The 26,108-nt window shown below is 38.9% G+C and overlaps 1 protein-coding gene and 1 pseudogene across 1 annotated transcript; both read right to left on the bottom strand.

Moving 5' to 3' along the window:
• Nucleotides 1-3,309: 3,309 nt before the first annotated feature.
• On the bottom strand, nucleotides 3,310-4,877 carry LOC148775704 (olfactory receptor 4A47-like; annotated as a pseudogene).
• A 9,655-nt stretch (nucleotides 4,878-14,532) lies between these two features.
• On the bottom strand, nucleotides 14,533-15,462 carry LOC129553719 (olfactory receptor 4A47-like). Its single transcript, XM_055422457.2, has one exon. It carries the CDS (start codon nucleotides 15,460-15,462, stop codon nucleotides 14,533-14,535), a length of 930 nt encoding a protein of 309 aa, XP_055278432.2.
• Between the last annotated feature and the right edge of the window lie 10,646 nt (nucleotides 15,463-26,108).

Below are 26,108 nucleotides of genomic sequence, written 5' to 3'. Positions count from 1 at the left end.
ATCTGATTCCCATGATTTACCATTAGTCTTACCTTTAGAGGCTTCTTCAGAATCTGAACGATGCCTTTAAGTTACTAGTAAACACTAAGAATTATTTTTCATCGAGTTTGACAACAGAGGGCAAAAGTTGCCTTATTATTTGAGCATAAATTTGATTTCATTCGGCTGTCTGTCCATTTTCTTCATGGAGTCTCATGATTATTCAAGTCATTTTTATGTGCAGTGTAGATTATTTGAAAGGACTTCCAGGGTGCATACAGAAAAACAAAAGTGTATCAGATTAGAAACTTATCAAAATGACCAAGAAATCCTATGTATACATAGAAGGTATCAAGTAGCCATTTCCCAGGAAAATTTTCCACAAGTACTTCTTTCCACCAACTTGAAAAAGAAAAGTAGCATTTGGCTGTTTCACCCTTCTAATTCTGTCATGCTAGCATGGCCAGATCAGTTGACCTAAGATTTTGAAAGATGTTCCTGTGATTTTTTTTAAGTCATATTTTAAGTCTAAGAAAAGGCCTCAGGAAAAAATTGATGCCAGTTACTAAGTGGATAGCATCTACTTACCCTTAGGGGTGAAGATCATGGGATATTTCATCCCTTCCAGCTGCAATTATCATTGAGTCTTGGAACTGGAATATGTCCAAGACTGACTCATATTTAATTAATTCACTGGGATTTTCCCCAAAGTTTTTAAAGATCATCTATATGCAAAGATTTTAATAGGACAAGTCACATAATTCATGTCAGAAATGTCCAACATGGGAAAAAAACTTCATGAGAAAAAAGAATCATCATTAATCACCCAGATTAATATAAAAACCCAGTCATTTTACTCCAGTGAACAGATATGTTATGTACTACCCCATCTGCCACAGCACGATTGTCTATCCTTTTATTTAAGATGCAATTTAATCACCTTAAATTTTGGTTAGATATATGAAAGTTACATCAGAAAACACAGTTAAATGCCTTAAATAAAATATGTAGTACCTAATTTTAAAATCTGGAAGAAGCACAACAGTCAGAACTGTACATAGAACAACTGACTGGTTCCAAATAGGAAAGGGAGTGCGTCAAGGCTGTATATTGTCACCTTGCTTATTTAACTTATATGCAGAGTACATCATGAGGAACACAAGCTGGAATCAAGATTTCTGGGAGAAATATCAATAATCTCAGATATGCAGATGACACTACCCTTATGGCAGAAAGTGAAGAGGAACTCAAAAGCCTCTTGTTGAAAGTGAAAGAAGAGAGTGAAAAGGTTGACTTGAAGCTCAACATTCAGAAAACAAAGATCATGGCATCTGGTCCCATCACTTCATGGGAAATAGATGGAAAAACAATGGAAACAGTGTCAGACTTTATTTTTTTGGGCTCCAAAATCACTGTGGATGCTGATTGCAGCCATGAAATTAAAAGACGCTTACTCCTTGGAAGGAAAGTTATGACCAACCTAGATAACATATTAAAAAGCAGAGACACTACTTTGCCAACAAAGATCCATCTAGTCAAGGCTACGGTTTTTCCCGTGGTCATGTATGGATGTGAGAGTTGGACTGTGAAGAAAGCTGAGCGCCAAAGAATTGATGCTTTTGAACTGTGGTGTTGGAGAAGACTCTTGAGAGTCCCTTGTACCGCCAGGAGATCCAACCAGTCCATTCTAAGGAAGATCAATGCTGGGTGTTCATTGGAAGGACTGATGCTAAAGCTGAAGCTGCAATACTTTGGCCACCTCATGCGACAAGTTGACTCACTGGAAAAGACTCTGATGCTGGGAAAGGTTGGGGGCGGGAGGAGAAGGGGACGACGGAAAGTGAGATGGCTGGATGGCATCACCGACTCTGTGGACATGAGTTTGAGTGAACTCCGGGAGTTGGTGATGGACAGGGAGGCCTGGCGTGCTGTGATTCATGGGGTCGCGGAGAGTCGGACACGAATGAGCGACTGAACTGAACTGAACTGAACTGAATTTTAAAATCACCATCGTGATTATCTGGTTTGTTAAGATCTTTTTTGTACAGATCTTGTGTGCATTCTTGCCACATTTTCTTAATATCTTCTGCTTCTGTTAGGTCCATAACATTTCTGTCCTTTATTGTGCCCATGTTTCAAGAAATATTCCCTTGGTATTTCTAATTTTTTTGAGGAGATCTCTAGTCTCTCTCATATTATTATTTTCCTTTATTTCTTCACATTGATCACTTAGGAAGGCTTTCTTATACAAAAATATTTTTTCAAGACATTGCATAGTAAAAGCAAGGATTATATATAAAGAAAGTAACAAATATCCATATGTTAAACACATTTGCATTTGCAAAGATTATTGCCAAATCAAAATTAAGAAACAAAATTAGAGTTTACATTTATGAAGACAAGAAAATTCTGACAGAAAAATAAGAAATATGGAAATTTATTTGAGACCTAATCCTATATTGTTTGGGCTTCCCTGATAGCTCAGTTGGTAAAGAATCCACCTGCAATGCAGGAGACCCCTGTTCAATTCCTGGGTCGGGCAGATCCACTGGAGAAGGGATAGGCTACCCACTCCAGTATTCTTGGGCTACCCTTCTGTCTCAGCTGGTAAAGAATCTGCCTGCAATGCAGGAGACCTGGGTTCATTTCCTGGGTAGGGAAAACCCGCTAGAGAAGGGAAAGGCTACCCACTCCAGTATTCTGGCCTGGAGAATTCCATGGATTATACAGTCCATGGTGTTGCAGAATCAGTCATGACTGAGCAAATTTCACTTTCTTTCAATCTTATATTGTTTGGTTTTCATATATGCTGTTAATTAATCCCTATTTTACTTCAAATTTTCTTGTAAGCAGCAAAATATTTCAGTTAAAAATTTTGGGCATAATGTGATGGAAATATAGCAAAGAAGACAATCTATATAAAATTACAATTTTTAAGTTATATAAATAAGCAAGTGCACTTAAATGATAAGAATCTAAAGAGAAATTCCTCTGTGTCTGAACAAGAGTAAAAAAGATAAAACCATAAATGATCAAAAATCAGTGTAACTATACAATAGTAACCTTGCAAGTTAATTATATATTATTAACATCTTGCTGCATAGGCATTAAATCTTGCTAGCTACAGTGATAAATAGGTATTTATAGGCTTTATACGCTAATAGAGAGGAAAACTGTTTTAATAGCACAGTTGTATAATTATCTTTAATTATAATTATAGTAAAGTTTTTGCAAAAATAGAGAAATCAGCATCAAATTTTAAAATGACTTCTGCATTGTAAGGTAATGGACCCTGATGTCGAAAGACTCGCTTCATGGTGGATGATGTACTTATTTAATATGAGATACGATGTTTCTTCTCCAGAGCTTCTTCATCAGTTCAGTTCAGTTCAGTCACTCAGTTGTGTCTGACTCTTTGCGACCCCATGAATCACAGCACACCAGGCCTCCCTGTCCATCACCAACTCCCGGAGTTCACCCAAACAAATGTCCATCAAGTCGGTGATGCCATCCAGCCATCTCATTCTCTGTCGTCCCCTTCTCCTCCTGCCCCCAATCTTCCCCAGCATCAGAGTCTTTTCCAGTGAGTCAACTCTTCGCATGAGGTGGCCAAAGTATTGGAGCTTCAGCTTTAGATCAGTCCTTCCAATGAACACCCAGGATTAATCTCTTTTAGAAGGGACTGGTTGGATCTCCTTACAGTCCAAGGGACTCTCAAGAGTCTTCTCCAGCACCAAAGTTCAAAACCATAAATTCTTCAGTGATCAGCTTTCTTCACAGTCCAACTCTCACATCCATACATGACCATGGGAAAAACCATAGCCTTGACTAGACGGACCTTTGTTGGCGAAGTAATGTCTCTGCTTTTTAATATGTTATCTAGGTTGGTCATAACTTTCCTTCCAAGGAGTAAGCATCTTTTAATTTCATGGCTGCAATCAGCATCCACAGTGATTTTGGAGCCCAAAAAATAAAGTCTGACACTGTTTCCCATCTATTTCCCATGAAGTAATGGGACCAGATGCCATGATCTTTGTTATAGCATAGATTAATGGGTTCAGAATGGGGGTTATGACTGTATAGAACACACTCAATAATTTGTCAATGGGGAAGGTCTTAGCAGGTCTCGCATTTACAAATATAGAGGGAAGAAAGAAGCAGACAACCACAGTGATGTGGGAACCACAGGTCTGGAGGGCTTTCCACCTCCCTTCCTGACTCAGGTTCTTCAGAGAGTGCAGGATGACTCCATAGGAGACAAGCAAGAGCAGAAACACAATAGTGCAGATCAGTCCTCCATTGGCCACAACTAAGAGACCAATGAGATAGGTGTCGGTAGAGACAAGTTTCAGTAAAGGGAACATGTCACATATAAAGTGATCAATGACATTGGGGCCACAGAATGGGAGCCCATAAACAGTGCTAAGTTGAATAATTGAGTGCAGAAAACCTCCAACCCAGGACACCAGCAGCAGCACAACCCACACCTTCTGCCTCATGATCACCAAATAATGCACGGGCTTACAGATGGCCACATAGCGGTCATAGGCCATCACCAGCAGAAGGAAGACCCCTGATACAGCAAAAATGTGCTCTGTAAACAGCTGGGTCATGCAAGATTCAAAGGTTATGATTTTTTCCCCAAAGAACAAGTATGAAATCAACCTGGGGGTAATAGAAGAGGAATAAGTGATATCCACAAATGATAATCTAGTAAGAAAAAAGTACATCGGTGAGTTCAGGATCTTACTGACAGCTATAGTCACAATAATAACCAGATTTCCCACCACAGTCAAAATATAGAAGAGCAAGAACATAACAGGAAGGACTTTCTGCTCCTTTGGATTCTGTGTGAAGTCTAGGAGGACAAAGTAAGTTACATTGTTCCTTGGTTCCATTTCATCTGTACAGAAGTTGACTTCACATCTGAGAAGTAGTTTACCTACAAAACAAAGGGGAAAACACTTAAAGACAGAAAAGACTTAAATGTTTAATTTTTTATTTATCCATTCATTAGAAGATATGCATGTTTCCATGGAAGCAACCTAGATGTCCATCTGCAGAATGGAGTATTATTCAGCAATTAAGAATACATTTGAATCAGTTCTAATGAGGTGGATGAAACTGGAACCTATTATACAGGGTGAAGTAAGCCAGAAAGAAAAATACCAATACAGTATACTAATGCATATATATGGAAGAAATATGGTAACGATAACCCTATACATGAGACAGCAAAAGAGACACAGATGTATAGAACAGTCTTTTAGACTCGGTGGGAGAGGTGAGGGTGGGATGGTTTGGGAGAATGGCATTGAAACATGTATATTATCATATGTGAAATGAATCGCCAGTCCAGGTTTGATGCATGATGCAGGATGCTTGGGGCTGGTGTACTGGGATGAACCAGAGGGATGGGATGGGAATGGAGGTAGGAGGGGGTTTCAAGAAGGGGACACATGTACACCCAGGGTGGATTCAAGTCAATGTATGACAAAACCAATACAATAATGTAAAGTAAATAAATAAACAAACTGAAATACCAAAAAAAAAATGAACCATATAAAATATGAAAGTATATATCATGGTTATCCTAAAAACTAAAAAAGAAGTTGCAGTTTTATTCACTGCTTAAAAGACAATAAGTAGGGTATAGTGACAGAAAATAAGAGGGAAAATTCTACTGGGAAAGTAATCCAAGACGAGCTTTCTTAAAGGTGATGCTCAAGCTGAGTTTGAAAGTGTAGGAAGTGACTTCCATCATAGACACCATTACAGAAATTATACAATGATCTTATTTATGAAATGGAGCCTGGAAAATTCCATGGACAGAGGAGTGTGGAGGGCTGCAGGCCATGGGACACAACTCAACACACACACACTCACAACATACCCATGGACTCAGAGAATAAACTTATGCTTGTTAGGGTGGAAGAACTTGGGGGAGAGATAATTAGAGATTTTGGAGTTGGCATGTACACACTGCAACATTTCAATTAAATAATCAACAAGGTCCTACTGTATAGCACAGAACTCTGAACAGTGTTATATGGCAACCTGGGTGAAAGGGGAGTTTTGTGGAGAATGGATGCTTGTATATATAGGCTGAGTTCTTTCTTTGCTATCCACGTGAAACTATCACAACATTGCTTATTGGATACCGTCCTCCAATATAAAAATAAAAGTTTGGGTAAAAATAAGCCCTGTTACAGCAATTGAAAGCATATAAAAATTAATAAAATTATTTCACTTCAGAGATGTCAGAAGATACACTTGAGCAGATGCGAGAGACGCCGGTCCCAGTGGTGCAGACGCGAGAGACCTGGCTGGCGCAACTGACCACACACAGAAGTGTGGCGGAGAGGAGCTACCCCACGTCCAAGGTAAGGTACAGCGGCTCCGCTTTGCTGGAGCAGCTGTGAAGAGATATTCTACGACCAAGGTAAGAGAAACCCAAATAAGACAGTAGGTATTGCGAGGGAGCATCAGAGGGCAGACACACTGAAATCATAATCACAGAAAACTAGTTCATCTGATCATATGGACCACAGCCCTGTCTAACTCAATGAAACTAAGCCATGCTACGTGGGGCCACCCAAGACAGACAGGTAATGGTGGAGCGGTCTGGCAGAACGTAGTCCACTGGAGAAGGAAATGGCAAACCACTTCAGTATACTTGTCTTGAGAACCCCATGAACAGTATCAAAAGGCAAAATAATAGGATACTGAATGAGAAATTCCCCAGGTCGGTAGGTGCCCAGTATGCTACTGGAGATCAGTGGAGAAATAACTCCAGAAAGAATGAAGGGATGGAGCCAAAACAAAAACAATACCCAGCTGTGGATGTGACTGGTGATAGAAGCAAGGTCTGATGCTGTAAAGAGCAATATTGCATAGGGACCTGGAATGTTAGGTCCATGAATCAAGGCAAATTGGAAGTGGTCAAACAGGGGATGGCAAGAGTGAACGTAGACATTCTAGGAATCAGTGAACTAAAATGGACTGGAATGTGTGAATTTAACTCAGATGACCATTATATCTACTACTGTGGGCAGGAATCCCTTAGAAGAAATGGAGTAGCCATCATGGTCAACAAAAGAGTCCGAAATGCAGTACTGGGATGCAATCTTAAAAATGACAGAATGATTTCTGTTCGTTTCCAAGGCAAACCATTCAATATTACAGTAATCTAAGCCTACGCTCCAACCAGTAATGCTTAAGAAGCCAAAGTTGAACTTTGAAGACCTACAAGACCTTTTAGAACTAACACCCAAAAAAGATGTCCTTTTCATTCTAGGGGACTGGAATGCAAAAGTAGGAAGTCAAGAAACACCTGGAGTAACAGGAAAACTTGGCCTTGGAGCATGAAATGAAGCAGGGCAAAGGCTAATAGAGTATTGCCAAGAGAATGCACTGGTCATAGCAAACACCCTCTTCCAACAACACAAGAGAAGATTCTACACATGGACATCACCAGATGGTCAACACCGAAATCAGATTGATTATATTCTTTGCAGCCAAAGATGGAGAAGCTCTATACAGTTAGCAAAAAGAAGAAAAGGAGCTGACTGTGGCTCAGATCATGAACTCCTTATTGACAAATTCAGACTTAAATTGAAGAAAGTAGGGAAAACCACTAGACCATTCAGATATGACCTGAATCAAATCCCTTATGATTATACAGTGGAAGTAAGAAATAGATTTAAGGGACTAGATTTGATAGAGTGCCTGATGAACTATGGACAGAGGTTCGTGACATCATACAGGAGACAGGGACCAAGACCATCCCCATGGAAAAGAAAGGCAAAAAAGCAAAATGGCTGTCTGAGGAGGCCTTACAAATATCTGGGAAAAGAAGAGAAGCGAAAAGCAAAGGAGAAAAGGAAAGATATAAGCATCTGAATGCAGAGTTCCAAAGAATAGCAAGGAGAGATAAGAAAGCCTTCCTCAGTGATCAATGCAAAGAAATAGTGGAAAACAACAGAATAGGAAAGACAAGAGATCACTTCAAGAAAATTAGAGATTCCAAGGGAACATTTCATGCAAAGATGGGCTCGATAAATGACAGAAATGGTATGGACCTAACAGAAGAAGAAGATATTAAGAAGAGGTGGCAAGAATACACAGAAGAACTGTACAAAAAAGATCTTCACGACCAAGATAGACACGATAACGTGATCACTGACCTAGAGCCAGACATCTTGGAATGTGAAGTCAAGTGGGCCTCGGAAAGCATCACTATGAACAAAGCTAGTGGTAGTGATGGAATTCCAGTTGAGCTATTTCAAATCTTGAAAGATGATCTTGTGAAAGTGCTGCACTCAATATGCCAGCAAATTTGGAAAACTCAGCAGCGGCCACAGGACTGGAAAAGGTCAGTCTTCATTCCAATCCCAAAGAAAGGCAATGCCAAAGGATGCTCAAACTACCGCACAATTGCACTCATCTCACAAGCTAGTAAAGTCATGCTCAAAATTCTCCAAGCGAGGCTTCAGCAATATGTGAACCGTGAACTTCCAGATGTTCAAGCAGGTTTTAGAAAAGGCAGAGGCACCAGAAATCAAATTGCCAACATCCGCTGGATCATGGAGAAAGCCAGAGAGTTCCAGAAAAATATCTATTTCTGCTTCATTGACTATGCCAAAGCCTTTGACTGTGTGGATCACAATAAACTGTGGAAAATTCTGAAAGACATGGGAATACCAGACCACCTGACCTGCCTCTTGAGAAATCTATATGCAGGTCAGGAAGCAACAGTTAGAAATGGACATGGGACAACAGACTAGTTTCAAAAAGGGAAAGGAGTACATCAAGGCTGTATATTGTCACCTTGCTTAGTTAACTTATATGCAGAGTACATCATGAGAACGCTGGACTGCAGTAAGCACAATCTGGAATCAAGATTGCTGGGAGAAATATCAATAACCTCAGATATGCAGATGACACTACCCTTATGGCAGAAAGTGAAGAACTAAAGAGCCTCTTGATGAAAGTGAAAGAGGAGAGTGAAAAGTTGGCTTGAAGCTCAACATTCAGAAAACGAAGATCATGGCATCTGGCCCCATCACTTATTGGGAAATAGATGGGGAAATAGTGGAAACAGTGTCAGACTTTATTTTTGGGGGCTCCAAAATCACTGCGGATGCTGATCTCAACCATGAAATTAAAGGACGCTTGCTCCTTAGAAGGAAGGTTATGACCAACCTAGATAGCATATTAAAAGGCAGAGACATTACTTTGCCAACAAAGGTCCGTCTAGTCAAGGCTATGGTTTTTCCAGTGGTCATGTATGGATGTGAGAGTTGGACTGTGAAGAAAGCTGATCACCGAAGAATTGATGCTTTTGAACTGTGGTGCTGGAGAAGACTCTTGAGAGTCCCTTTGACTGCAAGGAGATCCAACCAGTCCATTCTAAAGGAATGGGTGTTCATTGGAAGGACTGATGCTAAAGCTGAAACTGCAATTCTTTGGCCACCTCATGCGTCGAGTTGACTCATTGGAAAAGACTCTGATGCTGGGAGGGATTGGGGGTGGGAGGAGAAGGGGACGACAGAGGATGAGATGGCTGGATGGCATCACCACCTCAATGGACATGAGTTTGGGTGATCTCCGGGAATTGGTGATGGACAGGGAGGCCTGGTGTGCTGTGATTCATGGGGTCGCAAAGAGTCGGACACGACTGAACGACTGAACAGAATGGAATGGAATACTTACACAACTTTAAAATTTTCACAGGAATTTTTATGGCAGTACTATGTTAAAAAGGACTTGTGCCCTCGTGTCTTTTTCCAGATTTTATTGTGGCAGCTTTTAACCTTCCCATGGTGAGGATGATGTTAGCAGTGCATCTGTCATATAAGGACTTAACTATGTCGAGGTACATTCTTTCTATTTCCAATTTGTTGAGAGTTTTTTTATGAAATGATGTTGAATTTCTAAAAGTTCATGAAAAACTCAAGAATAAATTAAGAAAATAATTGCATTTACAAGAGCACCAAATAGAATAAAATATTTAGGAATAAACTTAACCAAGGAGACAGTCTTGTAAACTGAAAAGTGCAAAATGTATCCTAGTGACATTATCAAATACATACATGGAAAGATATTTATGATCTGGGATATTTAACAGTATTAAGATATAAATAATAACTCAACATATTAGTAAGATGTTAATAATACCTTCAGATTCAGTGCAATCCTTATCAAAATCCCAGAATAGTCTTTATAGAAGCAGAAATATTCATACAGAATCTCAAGGACTTTAAATTGCCGAAACAATTTTGAAAGGAAGTGGAAACTTGGAGATCTCACGCTACCTGATCTTAAAACATATAACACAAAGTTATGGGAATCCCAGCACGACCATTGAAATAAAGGTGGACAGCATACTAATGGAATACTATAGATGGTCTAGAAATAAAGCTTTATATACATCCTAGATAATTTTCAGCAAGAGTGTCAAGAGTGTTCAATGGAGAAAGGATAGTATATTGATGCAAAGCGAAAAAGGAAGTCACACAGAAAATCTAATCTTGTATGACTACATTTGATTGAGGCACTTAGCCAGTCAAGTTTATAGAAAGAAAACAGAATGGTAGTTGGATGGTGCTCGGTAAATGGAAATGGGAAATTTTGTTTAATGGTTGTGAAATTACAGTTTGACAAGTTGAAAACATTTTAGAGATGATGACCATAATGTTGGCACAACAATATGAATTAAGGCAATGACACTTTAAAATGGTTAAAACTGTATATTTTGTTACGTATATTTGACCACAATTTTTAAAAGAAATTGAAGAACTCAGGTGACCTCATTAATTGGTTTATGATATGAACATGAACTATAGCACGATAGCCCAAAGTGTCTGCAGATATCACTGGCTTCAGATAACCTGGGTTTAAGAGGTAAATATGTCAATCTAATGACAAAACAACTAAATTAAAATCTCTATTTTTTAATAATTTTAATTTTTAATATATTTATTTACTTCAATTGGAGGCTAATTCTTTTGCAATATTGTGATAGCCTCTGCTGCATACTTGTGTCCCCTCCCTTCTGTGCTCCCCACCCTCGCCCCCCATCCACCCCTCCAGGTTGGCACAGAGCACTGGCTTGGGTTCCCTGTGTCATTAATCAAACTCCCTCTGGTTATCTCTTTTACATATGGTAAGGTATGTGTTTCAGTGCTATTCTCTCAAATCATCCCACTCTCTCCTTCCACTGAGTCCAAACATCTGTTCTTTATGACTGTCTCCTTTGCTGCCCTTCACATAGGATCATCAGTACTCTCTTTCATATACTTTAATATGCAATATATTTTTCTGACTTACTTCACTCTTATAATAAGCTCTAGGTTAATCCACCTCATTAGAACTGACTTAAATGTGTTCCTTTTTATAACTGAGTAATTATTCCATTGGGCATATATACTACAACTTTCTTATCCATTCTCTGCCAATGAACATCTAGGAATCCAATGACATAACTACTAAATTAAAATTTCTATTTTGTAACATTCAATATTTATTTTATATTGGATTATAGCTGACTAAAAATATTAGCTTCATGTGTACAGCAGAGTGAGTGAGTTGTCCATATACATGGACCTATTATTTTTCAAATTATTTTCCCATTTAGGTTACTACAGGATGTTGAATAGAGTTTCTTGTGCTATATATTAAGTATTCAGGATTCATCAATAAACAAAGAAGACCTGAAAGAAAAAAGTTTGGAGTCTGAAAATCAGATTTTAGGTGCAAAATAGCCAACATTTGTGAAGTATTTTGTGCTCCTCCAGAGTAGCTCAGATTGCCTGGTTATTCATGGGAAGAGGGCATTTTATAATGTGAAACTTCCTTCCCTACAAAGCAGTGGGAATATACACCCAGATTACACATGACAGATTGGACTTCGACTCCACCCTGCAGAGACACCAAAGGGACTGATGAAACACTGGGTGAGATGGGTTTACCCTCAGAGTGGCAGGAAATAAATTACGCTACGTGGAAGTGTGGTGACTTAAATAGAAACTGTAATGAGTCATAGTAAAATGAACGCTTGCATTTCAAAAAAATTTTGAACTGTATTATAGCAAACTCTTTTTTCCAATATTCCATGCCTAGGTTTTTGTCTGTCTGTTTGTTTTGGTGTGGCTTTTTTATGTGTGTGGCTGTGTGGTGTACCTTGTGGGATTCTAGTTCTTCTACCAGGGGCTGAACACAGGCCCTTGGCAATGAAAGTGCACAGTCCCAGCCTCTGGACTGGCAGGGAATTTCCAAATTCTAACTAATTCTGACAGTAAATAAAAGTTAACTACCAACTGGGTAATACATAAAACTAAATATAATTTTATAATGGTAAATAACTCTCTATCTGGAACTTGCCTCTGTGTGCCTCTATGTAAAAATCAACATGCTTTTGTTAAGTAGTGTACAGTTGTCAATCATAAAATTGTATTTTCTCATATAGATCAATGGAACAAAATAGAAAGCCCAGAGATAAATCCACACACCTATGGGCACCTTATCTTTGACAAAGGAGGCAAGAATATACAATAGAGAAAAGACAATTGCTTTAACAAGTGGTGCTGGGAAAACTGATCAACGACTTATAAAAGAATGAAACTAGAACACTTTCTAACACCACACAAAAAATGAACTCAAAATGGATTAAAGATTTAAATGTAAGACCATAAACTATAAAACTCCTAGAGGAAAACGTAGGCAAAACACTCTCTGACATAAATCACAGCAGGATCCTCTATGACCCACCTCAAAGAGTAATGGAAATAAAGGCAAAAATAAACAAATGGGACCTAATTAAACTAAAAAGCTTTTGCACAATGAAGGAAAATATAAGCAAGGTGAAAAGACACACTTCAGAATGGGAAAAAATAATAGCAAACGAAGCAACTGACAAAGAATTAATCTCAAAAATATACAAGCAGTTCATGCAGCTCCATACCAGAAAAATAAATGACCCTGTCAAAAAATGGGCTGAAAACTAAGCAGACATACAGATGGCTAAGAAACACATGAAAAGATGTTCAGCACGGCTCAAGTCAGAGAAATGCAAATCAAAACCACAACGAGGTACCATCTCATGCCGGTCAGAATTCAGTTCAGTTCAGTTCAGTTCATTCGCTCAGTCGTGTCCAACTCTTTGCAACCCCATGAATCGCAGCACACCAGGCCTCCCTGTCCATCACCAACTCCCGGAGTTTACCCAAACTCATGTCCATCAAATCGGTGATGCCATCCAGTCATTGCATCCTCTGTCGTCCCCTTCTCCTCCTGCCCCCAATCCCTCCCAGCATCAGAGTCTTTTCCAGTGAGTCAACTCTTCGCATGAGGTGGCCAAAGTATTGGAGTTTCAGCTTCAACATCAGTCCTTCCAATGAACACCCAGGACTGATCTCCTTTAGGATGGACTGGTTGGATCTCCTTGCAGTCCAAAGGACTCTCAAGAGTCTTCCCCAACACCACAGTTCAAAAGCATCACTTCTTCAGCTCTCAGCTTTCTTTATAGTCCAACCCTCAAGTCCATTCATGACCACTGGAAAAAACATAGCCTTGACTAGACGGACTTTTGTTGGCATAGCAATGTCTCTGCTTTTTAATATGCTATCTAGGTTTCAAATGCTATCTAGGTTTAATATGCTATCTAGGTTTAATATGCTATCTAAAATCTACAAACAACAAATGCTGGAGAGGGTGTGGAGAAAAGGGAACCCTCTTACACTGTTGGTGAGAATGCAAGCTAGTACAGCCACTATGGAGAACAGTGTGGAGATTCCTTAACAAAACTGGAAATAGAACTGCCATATAACCCAGCAATCCCACTGCTGGGCATACACACTGAGGAAATCAGAATTGAAAGAGACACATGTACACCAATATTCATCACAGCATTATTTACAACAGCTAGGACATAGAAGCAACTTAGATGTCCATTGGCAGAAAAATGGATAAGAAAGCTGTGGTACATATACACAATGGAATATTACTCAGCCATTAAAAAGAATGCATTTGAATCAATTCTAATGAGGTGGATGAAACTGGAGCTTATGATACAGAGTGAATAATTAAGTACTTTAAATTGTAAAAATTAAAAAGTTTAGTTAAATTCAGTTCAGTTCAGTCAGTCATGTCCAACTCTTTACAAGAAGCTAAATAAAAATTATTTTGTCTCTGAAAAAGAGTAAAAAAGTTAAATGTATAAATTGAATAAAAATCAGTGTTACTATATAATAGTTTTCCCACTTAATCATTATTTACTATTAACTCCTTACAATACAGGCATGACACATTTCTCAATACAGTGATAAAGAAGCAATTGTGGACCTTACATTCTAGTATGGAGGAAACTGCTATTAATAGCATAGCTGTATAAGTGTAATCTTTACTTGCAATTATCATAAACTCTTTGAAGACAGAGAACTTTTTCTTTTTAAATAAAAAATTTTAAATCAGAATCAAATTTTAAAATGACTTCTGCATTCTAAGGAAATGGAACCTGATGTGAAATGACTCCCTTCATGGTCGATGATACACTTATTTAATATGAGATATGATGTCTCTTCTCCAGAGCTTCTTCATTGCATTAGTCAAATCAGAATTTCTTAGACTGTAGATAAATGGGTTCAGCATGGGGGTTATGACTGTATAAAACACACTTACAGATTTGTCAATGGGGAATGTTTTAGCGGGTCTTGCATACATGAAAATGCAGGGAACAAAGAAGCAGACAACCACAGTGATGTGGGAACCACAGGTCTGGAGGGCTTTCCGCCTCCCTTCCTGACTCAGGTTCTTCAGAGAGTGCAAGATGACTCCATAGGAGATGAGTAAGAGCAAAAACACTACAGTGCAGATCAGTCCTCCGTTGGCCAACACTAAGATGCCAATGGCATAGGTGTCAGTACAGACGAGTTCCAATAAGGGGTACATGTCACACATATAGTGATCAATGACATTCGGGCCACAGAATGGGAGCCAATAAATAGTGCTAAGTTGAATAATTGAGTGCAGAAAACCTCCAGCCCAGGACAGCACCAGGAGCACAACACACACCCTCTGCCTCATGATGACCAAATAATGCAGGGGCTTACAGATGGCCACATAGCGGTCATAGGCCATCACCAGCAGAAGGAAGACCCCTGATCCAGCAAAAAAGTGCTCTGTAAAGAGCTGGGCCATACAAGATTCAAAGGATGTGTTTTTTTGCCCATATAACAACTCTGAAATCAATCTGGGAGTTATAGAAGTGGAGTAAGTGACATCCATAAATGATAAGCTAGCAAGAAAAAAGTACATCGGTGAGTTCAGGGTCTTACTGACAGCTGTAGTCACTATAATAAGAAGATTGCCCACCAGAGTCAAAAGGTAGATGAACAGGAACAAAACAAAAAGAACTTTCTGCTCCTTTGGATTCTGTGTGAGACCCAGAAGAACAAAGTAGGTTACATTTTTTGTTGATTCCATGTAATCTGGACAGGAGCTGACTTCACATATCAAAGCAGTTTACCTAAAAAAAAAAACAAGGGGGGAAACACTTAAAAGGAAGAAAGTGCTCAAATGTATAAGAATAATTTTTTATTTATCCATTCATTGGAACAACACGTATAGAACATCCATTTGTGTCTAACGTGTCATAGACATTTTGATTACCAAATTGAATAAGGCATAGTTTTTTGTTTTCTGTCTTTTGTTTTTGTTTGTTTGTTTGTTTTAACCCCATTGACATGACACAGAATGAAATAGCAAGCAATTCCAGACACATGTATTCAGTTCAGTTCAGTCACTCAGTCGTGTCCGACTCTTTGTGACCCCATGAACAGCAGCTCTCCAGGCCTCCCTGTCCATCACCAACTCCCGGAGTTCACTCAAACTCATGTCCATCGAGTTGGTGATGCCATCCAGCCATCTCATTCTCTGTCATCCCCTTCTCCTCCTGCCCCCAATCCCTCCCAGCACCAGAGTCTTTTCCAGTGAGTCAGCCCTTCTCATGAGGTGGCCGACACATGTATTAAGTCCCATTAAATTCACGCAGTGCTGGAGACTCAGAATACAGGAATGTATCAAATGGGTATCACAGAAGACTTTCAATAGGAAACAGTACTTGAGCTGAGTGTATGAAGTAATTGAAAGTATAAAGAAACAGGAAGAGAAAGCCATGAAAAGGTGCAGCATTTATAGACACAAAGTATAATATATTAGACACACTTAAGGTAATGCACATAGTCAATATGGGTAGATGAATGTGTGAATAGAAGGTCCTTGTCCTGAATTGTCTCTAACTTCACTGACACTTCTTAAGTCTTTAGGTGCGTATTTCCCTTTTCTCACCAATAAGTTAGACTGCAGCAGTCTAATTTTGCATCTCCAACCCCTATCTTCCCCCTAAATTTCAAACGTTTATTTGCAACATCTCTAATTTTGAAATCAAATCGAATAGTAATTTACTATTTGTAAAACTAACTTCTGAATTTTCCACAAGAAGCCTGAGCATTTTCTAAACAAAATTTAAAGAGGCATTCCTTATTTATCTCATTAAATACTATAATTTTCCATGTTATTGTTCAGAAACAAAATTTTAGTGTTCTTTACCCATTTGTTACTCTCATAAAATTTGAATAACTCCTACTAACTCTACTTTCAAAATATATCACAGATTTGATCATTCCCTACTTAATTTCTTCCAGGTCCACCGTAATAGCCTCCTACTAAGTCTCTCCACATTTATATTGCCCTCAAAAGCTGGTTCTCCTGAAGCAGCCCAAACTGTCCCTTTTAATCTTATTCTGATAACATCACTCAAGTAGAGTGAGAAGTACTCCAAACTCCTATAGTATATTCTAATCAAACACTCATAGTTTAATGTAATACATTTAATATTTACAGTAGCAAGAGCTGTAATCCTTGTTTCAGAAGTGAAGAAATTAAGGCTCAGAATATCTAATTCATTTTCTCAAGTACACATTTTTAAGTCATACACCTAGAATTGAATCTAAGTTTGATTTACTCTAAGTAATTTACTCTCTTATATAACAAAGAAAGTCTCACAACTGTGACCCTGGGTCCCAGTATTTAATATCACTCTTACCTTCTGGACTCTTATTCAGAACCTGAAGAATGACTTGAAGTTACTCATAAACACTTGGAATTATTTTTCATCCAGTTTGACAACAGAGGGCAAAAGGCCGCCTTATTAGTTGAGCATATAATTTATTTGACTGTCTGTCCATTTGCTTCATGGAGTCTTCTGATTATTCAGATCATTTTTATGTGCAGTGTAGATTATTTGAAAGGAATTCCATGGTGCACACACTGATAAACAAGTTTATTGCATTAGTGCATTAGGAAATATATCAAAATGACAAGCAAATCCTGCACATACATAGAAGAAATTAACTAGTTATTTGGCAGGGACATTTTTCACAAGTAACTTCTTTCCTACTAACTTCAAAAAGAAAAATAGCATTTGACTATTCAGTTCTTTTCACTCTGTCATATTAACATGACCAGACTCATTGACTAAAATTTTGAAAGACATTCCCATGATACTTTTAAAATCATGCTATAAGTCTAAGAAAGGACCTCCTGAAATTGTTATGCCAGGTACTAAGTGAATGGCATCTTCTTCCTATTAGGGGTGAAGATCACAGGCTATTTCATCCCTTCCAGCTGCAATTATCACTGGGTCTTGGAATGTGTCCAAGGTTGATTCTTGTTAATTAATTCATTGGGATTTTCCACAAAGGTTTTAAGGAACATCTATAGAGGCTTTCCAGATGGCTCAGTGGTGAAGAATTCACTTGACAGGGCATAAGATGCAGGTTTGATCTCTTGGTTGGGATGATCCCCTGGAGAAGGAAATAGCAACCCATTCCAGTATCCTTGCCTGGGAAATCTTATGGACAGAGGAGCCTGGCAAGCTACAGTCCATGGGGTGGCAAAAGAATCAAACATGACCTAGGAACTAAACAGCAACAGAAATTATGTGAAGATATTACTAGAGAAAATCACATAATATCAGAAAGATATAACATCCAAAAAAAAGTAGCTTTAGAATCGTTATGAGGCTGCAGCCAATGAGGATAAAATACAGATTCACTCATTTTGATCAACTGGACTTATTAATATATTCTCCCCTGCCATGGGAAGAACATCTTTCCTTTCATTCAATACTAGATTTAATCACCTTAAAATTTGGTTAAATAAATTAAATTATACTAAAAACAAAATTAAACGTTTTAAAGTTTTAGATGTAACAACTAATGATTTATCCAATTAATTGTTTTTAACAGTTAAGGCACATCTCTTATGCCAGCAACTGTGCTATGAGCTAGGAAACAGCACTTAATAAAACCAGAGGGAAAATCACGTGAAAAAAATTTTTTCCTGCATGGATATTATAATAGGTCAGACAATAAAGAAGGAGATATTTAATAAAGCAGGTATAGTCTTATTCAGGGTTAATAAGGTAATAAATAGAATAATGTGACAGAAAAGAAGAGGGAGAATTCTACTGTGGATAATATAATTGGAGAAGACCCTTAAAAAGTTATCATTAAACTGTGATTGAAAGGTAGGAAGTGGATCCGATACCAAACTGCAAGCAGGCTTCCTTGAAAGCAAGACTTCTTGGGTTTCTGGCGGGTCAACATCCGCCTCAGAAGGTGCGCCGGTTGTACACGCAGAAAACCGAGCAGCAGGGACTGGGGAGGCGATAACTCACAGTGACCCCGCTCGCCAGACACATGGTCACCTGAGCTGCTCAGACCGGGGAAGGGCACCAAATGCAGGCCCAACCAAATCTGTGCCTTTGTGGAGTACCTGCTTACCTGAACCGGAGCGGCTTAGACCTGGGAGGTACATGCAACCCAGCGCCGGCCTCAGACAATTCCCGGAAGAGCAACCTAGAGCCTGTGCAGTGTAGACTGGGACAGCACACACGCTGTGAGTGGGGGAAAACCCAGTGTGGCCAAGACACTGTGAGCACTCCCCACAGATGCCAGAGATATTTGTCTGCAGCGTTCCTCCCTTCCCAGAACAGGACTGAACAACTGAGCCTTAAAAAGTGTCCACCACTGCCCCCTAGTGTCAGGGAGGAAATTAGACACTGAAGAGACTAGCAAACAGAAGCTAAAACAGAGGGAACCACCTTGGAAATGACAGATAGAGACTTCTAGAGGCTACTCCAAGAATAAGACCAAAAACCAGAGGCAAGAGGCTTAAGCCCGAATCCTGAGAACACCAGAGAGCTCCTGACTCCAGGGAACATTAGTCGATAGGAGCTCATCAAATGCCTCCATGCCTACACTGAAATCAAGCACCACCCAAGGGTCAACAAGTTCCAGAGCAAGATATACCACGAAAATTCTCCAGTAACACAGGAAACTAGACCTGAGCTTCAATATACAGGCTGACCAAAGTCACTCCAAACCAACTGACATCTCATAACTCATTACTGGACACTTCACTGTACTCCAGAGAGAAGAAATCCAGCTCCACCCACCAGAACACCGACACAAGCTTCCCTAATCAGGGAAGCTTGACAATCCACCCGTCCAACCTCACCCACAGTGAGGAAACTCCACAATAAAGAGAACTCCATAAACTGCCAGAAGACTGAAAGGCCACCCCAAACACAGCAATATAAGCAAGATGAAGAGGCAGAGAAATACCCAGCAAATAAAGGAACAGAATAAATTCCCACCACCCAAACAAAAGAGGAAGAGATTGGGAACCTACCTGATAAAGAATTCTGACTAATGATAGTGAAAATGAACCAAAATCTTGAAAACAAATTGGAGTTACATATAAATAACCTGGAGAGAAGGGTTGAGAATATGCAAGAAAGGTTTAACAAGGAGCCAGAAGAAATAAAAAAGAGTCAATATACAATGAATAATGCAATAGATGAGATCAAAAACACTCTGGAGGGAACCAATAGTAGAATAACGGAGGCAGAAGATAGAATAAGTGAGTTAGAAAACAGAATGGTAGAATTAAATGAAACAGAGAGGAAAAAAGAAAAACAAATTAAAAGAAATGAGGACAATCTCAGAGACCTCTGGGACAATGATAAATGCCCCAACATGTGAATCATAGGAGTCCCAGAAGAAGAAGACAAGAAGAAAGACCATGAGAAAATACTTGAGGAGATAAAAGTTGAAAACTTCCCTAAAATGGGGAAGGAAATAATCACCCAAGTCCAAGAATCCCAGAGAGTCCCCAACAGGATAAACCCAAGGCGAAATACTCCTAGACACATATTAATCAAATTAACAAAGATCAAAAACAAAGAACAAATATTAAAAGCAGCAAGGGAAAAACAGCAAATAACACACAAGGGGATTCCCATAAGGATAACAGCTGATCTTTCAACAGAAACTCTTCAGGCCAGGAGGGAATGGCAAGACATACTTAAAGTGATGAAAGAAAATAACCTACAGCCCAGATTACTGTACCCAGCAAGGATCTCATTCAAATATGAAGGAGAAATCAAAAGCTTTACAGACAAGCAAAAGCTGAGAGAATTCAGCATCACCAAACCAGCTCTCCAACAAATGCTAAAGAACCTTCTCTAGACAGGAAACACAGAAAGAGTGTATAAATTCGAACCCAAAACAGTAAAATAAATGGCAATGGGATCATAGTTATCAATAATTACCTTAAATGTAAATGGATTGAATGCCCCAACCAAAAGACAAAGTCTGGCTGAATGGATACAAAAACAAGACCCCATATACGTTGTCTACAAGAGACCCACCTCAAAACGAGGGACACATACAGATTCAAAGTGAAGGGCTGGAAAAAGATATTCCACGCAAATAGAGACCAAAAGAAAGCAGGAGTAGCAATACTCATATCAGATAAAATAGACTTTAAGACAAAGGCTGTGAAAAGAGACAAAGAAGGACACTACATAATGAGCAAAGGATCAATCCAAGAAGAAGATATAACAATTATAAATATTTATGCACCCAACATAGGAGCACCGCAATATGTAAGACAAATGCTAACAAGTATGAAAGGGGAAATTAATAACACAATAATAGTGGGAGACTTTAATACCCCACTCACACCTATAGATAGATCAACTAAACAGAAAATTAACAAGGAAACACAAACGTTACATGATACAATAGACCAGTTAGACCTAATAGATATCTATAGGACTTTTCACCCCAAAACAATGAATTTCACCTTCTCAAGCGCACACAGAATCTTCTCCAGGATAGATCACATCCTGAGCCATAAATCTAGCCTTGGTAAATTCAAAAATTTGAAATCATTCCAAGCATCTTTTCCGACCACAATGCAGTAAGACTAGATCCTAATTACAGGAGAAAAACAATTAAAAATTCCAACATATGGAGGCTGAACAACACGCTGCTGAATAACCAACAAATCATAGAAGAAATCAAAATATGCATAGAAATGAATGAAAATGAAAACACAACAAACCAAAACCTCTGGGACACTGTAAAAGCAGTGCAAAGGGGAAGGTTCATAGCAATACAGGCATACCTCAAGAAACAAGAAAAAAGTCAACTAAATAACATAACTCTACACCTAAAGCAACTAGAAAAGGAAGAAATTAAGAACCCTAGGGTCAGTAGAAGGAAAGAAATCTTAAAAATTAGGGCAGAAATAAATGCAAAAGAAACAAAAGGGACCATAGCAAAATCAACAAATTCAAAAGCTGGTTCTTTCAAAGGGTAAATAAAATTGACAAACCACTAGCCAGACTCATCAAGAAACAAAGGGAAAAAAACCAAATCAATAAAATTAGAAATGAAAAGGGAGATATCACAACAGACAACACAGAAATACAAAGGATCATAAGAGACTACTATCAGCAATTATATGCCAGTAAAATGGACAACTTGGAAGAAATGGACAATTCCTTAGAAAAGTACAACTTTCCAAACTAAACCAGGAAGAAATAAAAAATCTTAACAGACCCATCACAAGCACAGAAATTGAAACTGTAATCAGAAATTTTCCAGCAAACAAAAGCCCAGGTCCAGATGGCTTCACAGCTGAATTCTACCAAAAATTTAGAGAAGAGCTAACACCTATCCTACTCAAACACTTCCAGAAAATTGCAGGGGAAGGTAAACTTCCAAAGTCATTCTACGAGGCCACCATCACCCTAATACCACAACCTGACAAAGATGCCACAAAAAAAGAGAACTATAGGCCAATATCACTGATGAACATAGATGCAAAAATCCTTAACAAAATTCTAGCAATCAGAATTCATCAACACAATAAAAACATCATATATCATGACCAAGTGGACTTTATCCCAGGGATGTAAGGATTCTTCAATATCCCCAAATCAATAAATATAATACACCACATTAACAAAGTGAAAAATAAAAACCATAAGATTATCTCAATAGATGCAGAGAAAGCCTTTGACAAAATTCAACATCCGTCTATGATAAAAACCCTCCAGAAAGTGGGAATAGAAGGAACATTCCTCAACATAATAAAAGCTATATATGACAAACCCACAGCAAACATTATCCTCAATGGTGAAAATTTGAAAGCATTTCCCCTAAAGTCAGGAACAAGACAAGGGTGCCCACACTCACCACTACTATTCAACAGAGTTTTGGAAGTTTTGGCCACAGCAATCAGAGCAGAAAAAGACATAAAAGGAATCCAGATTGGAAAAGAAGTATAACTCTCACCGTTTGCAGATGACATGATCCTTTACACAGAAAACCCTAAAGACTCTACCAGAAAATTACTAGAGCTAATCAATGAATATAGTAAAGTTGCAGGATATAAAACCAACACCCAGAAATCCCTTGCATTCCTATACACTAATAATGAGAAAATAGAAAGAGAAATTAAGGAAACAAATCCATTCACCATTGCAACAAAAAGGATAAAATACTTAGGAATATATCTACCTAAAGAAACAAAAGAAAGACAATGCCAAAGAATGCTCAAACTACCGCACAATTGCACTCATCTCACACGCTAGTAAAGTCATGCTCAACATTCTCCAAGCTAGGCTTCAACAATATGTGAATCGTGAACTCCCAGATGTTCAAGCTGGTTTTAGAAAAGGCAGAGGAACCAGAGATCAAATTGGCAACATCCGCTGGATCATGGAGAAAGCAAGAGAGTTCCAGAAAAACATCTATTTCTGCTTCATTGACTATGCCAAAGCCTTTGACTGTGTGGATCACAATAAACTGTGGAAAATTCTGAAAGAGATGGGAATACCAAACCATCTGACCTGCCTCTTGAGAAACCTGTATGCAGGTCAGGAAGCAACAGTCAGAACTGGACATGGAACGACAGACTGGTTCCAAATAGGAAAAGGAGTACGTCAAGGTTGTATATTGTCACCCTGCTTATTTAACTTCTATGCAGAGTACATCATGAGGAACGCTGGGCTGGAAGAAGCACAAGCTGGAATCAAGATTGCTGGGAGAAATATCAATAACCTCAGATATGCAGATGACACCACCCTTATGGCAGAAAGTGAAGAGGAACTCAAAAGCCTCTTGATGAAAGTGAAAGAGGAGAGTGAAAAGGTTGGCTCAACATTCAGAAAACGAAGATCATGGCATCTGGTCCAATCACTTCATGGCAAATAGATGGGGAAACAGTGGAAACAGTGTCAGACTTTATTTTTTGGGGCTCCAAAATCACTGCAGATGCTGATTGCAGCCATGAAATTAAAAGACGCTTACTCCTTGGAAGGAAAGTTATGACCAGCCTAGATAGCATATTAAAAAGCAGAGACATTACTTTGCCAACCAAGATCTGTCTAGTCAAGGCTATGGTTTTTCCCGTGGTTATGTATGGATGTGAGAGTTGGACTGTGAAGAAAGCTGATTGCCAAAGAATTGATTCTTTTGAACTGTGGTGTTGGAGAAGACTCTTGAGAGTCCGTTGGACTGCAAGGAGATCCAACCAGTCCATTCTAAAGGAGATCACTCCTGGCTGTTCATTGGAAGGACTTATGCTAAAGCAGAAACTGCAATACTTTGGCCACCTCATGCGATGAGTTGACTCACTGGAAAACAGTCTGATGCTGGGAAGGATTGGGGATAGGAGGAGACGGGGATGACAGAGAATGAGATGGCTGGATGGCATCACCGACTCGATGGACATGAGTTTGAGTGAACTCCGGGATTTGGTGATGGACAGGGAGGCCTGGAGTGCTGTGGTTCATGGGGTCGCAAAGAGTCGAACACTACTGAGCGACTAAACTGAACTGAACTGAAAGAAACAAAAGACCTGTATATAGAAAACTATAAAACATTGGTGAAAGAAATCAGAGAGGACACTAATAGATGGAGAAATATACCGTGTTCATGGATTGGAAGAATAAATATTGTGAAAATGAATATATTACCCAAAGTATTTTATAGGTTCAATGCAATCCCTATCAAGCTACCAACAGTATTTTTCACAGAGCTAGAATAAGTAATTTCACAATTTGTATGGAAATACAAAAAACCTTGAATAGCCAAAACAGTCTTGAGAAAGAAGAAGGGAACTGGTGGAATCAACCTGCCAGACTTCAGGCTCTACTACAAAGCCACAGTCATCAAGACAGTATGTGACTGGCATAAAGACAGATATATAGATCAATGGAACAAAATAGAAAGCCCAGAGATAAACCCATGCACCTATGAACACCTTATCTTTGACAAAAGAGGCAAGAATATTCAATAGAGAAAAGACAATCTCTTTAACAAGTGGTGCTGGGAAAACTGGTCAACCACTTGTAAAAGAATGAAACTAGAACACTCCCTAACACCATACACAAAAATAAACTCAAAATGGATTAAAGATCTAAATGTAAGACCAGTATGTATAAAACTCCTAGAGGACAACATAGGTAAAACATTTTCCAACATAAATCACAGCAGGATCCTCCATGACCCACCTCCCAGAATATTGGAAATAAAAGCAAAAATAAACAAATGGGACTAATTAAAATTAAAAGCTTCTGCACAGAAAAGGAAACTATAAACAAGGTGAAAAGGCAGTCTTCAGAATGGGAGAAAATAATAGCAAATGAAGCAACTGATAAAGGATTAATCTCAAAAATATGCAAGCAACTCCTGCAGCTCAATTCCAGAAAAATAAATGACCCAATCAAAAAATGGGCCAAAGAACTAAACAGACATTTCTCCAAAGACATACTGATGGCTAACAAACACATGAAAAGATGCTCAACATCACTCATAATCAGGGAAATACAAATCAAAACCACAATGAGGTACCATTTCACACCGGTCAGAATGGCTGCTATCCAAACGTCTACAAGCAATAAATGCTGGAGAGGGTGTGGAGAGAAGGGAACCCTCTTACACTGTTGGTGGGAATGCAAACTAGTACAGCCACTATGGAGAACAGTGTGGAGATTCCTTCAAAAACTGAAAATAGAACTGCCATACGACCCAGCAATCCCACTGCTGGGCATACACACCGAGGAAACCAGAATTGAAAGAGACATGTGTACCCAATGTTCTTCGCAGCACTGTTTATAATAGCCAGGACATGGAAGCAACTCAGATGTCTGTCGGCAGACGAATGGATGAGAAAGTTGTGGTACATACTCACAATGGAGTATTACTCAGCAATGAAAAAGAATGCATTTGCATCAGTTCTAATGAGGTGGATGACTCTGGAGCCTATTATACAGAGTGAAGTAAGCCAGAAAGAAAAACACCAATACAGTACACTAACGCATATATATGGAATTTAGAAATATGATAACCATAATCCTGTATACAAGAAAGCAAAAGAGACACAGATGTATAGAACAGTCTTTGGGACTCTGTGGGAGAGAGCGAGGGTGGGATGATTTGGGAGAATGGCATTGAAACATGTATATTATATGTGAAACTAATCACCAGTCCAGGTTCAATGCATGATACAGGATGCTCAGGGCTGGTGCACTGGGATGACCCAGAGGGAGGATAAGGGGAGGAGGGAGGTGAGAGGGGGGTTCAAGAAGAGGGACACATGTACACCCTGGGCAGATTCAAGCCAATGTATGGCAAAACCAATATAATAATGTAAAGTAATTAGCCTCCAAGAAAAAAGATAATAATAAATTAAAAAATAATAAAAAC

Source organism: Moschus berezovskii, chromosome 14 (genome assembly GCF_049115385.1).
Source record: "Moschus berezovskii isolate FMDL1 chromosome 14, NW_MosBer_1.0, whole genome shotgun sequence".
In the NCBI taxonomy this organism is placed as follows: Eukaryota; Metazoa; Chordata; class Mammalia; order Artiodactyla; family Moschidae; genus Moschus; species Moschus berezovskii.
The sequence above is the reverse complement of the archived record's forward strand: the minus strand, read 5'-3'. Positions and strand labels throughout refer to the sequence as shown.

What these genes read in the sequence shown, in the direction of transcription:
- LOC129553719 (XM_055422457.2), bottom strand. Translation starts at nt 15,462, where the DNA reads ATGGAATCAACAAAAAATGTAACCTACTTTGTTCTTCTGGGTCTCACA.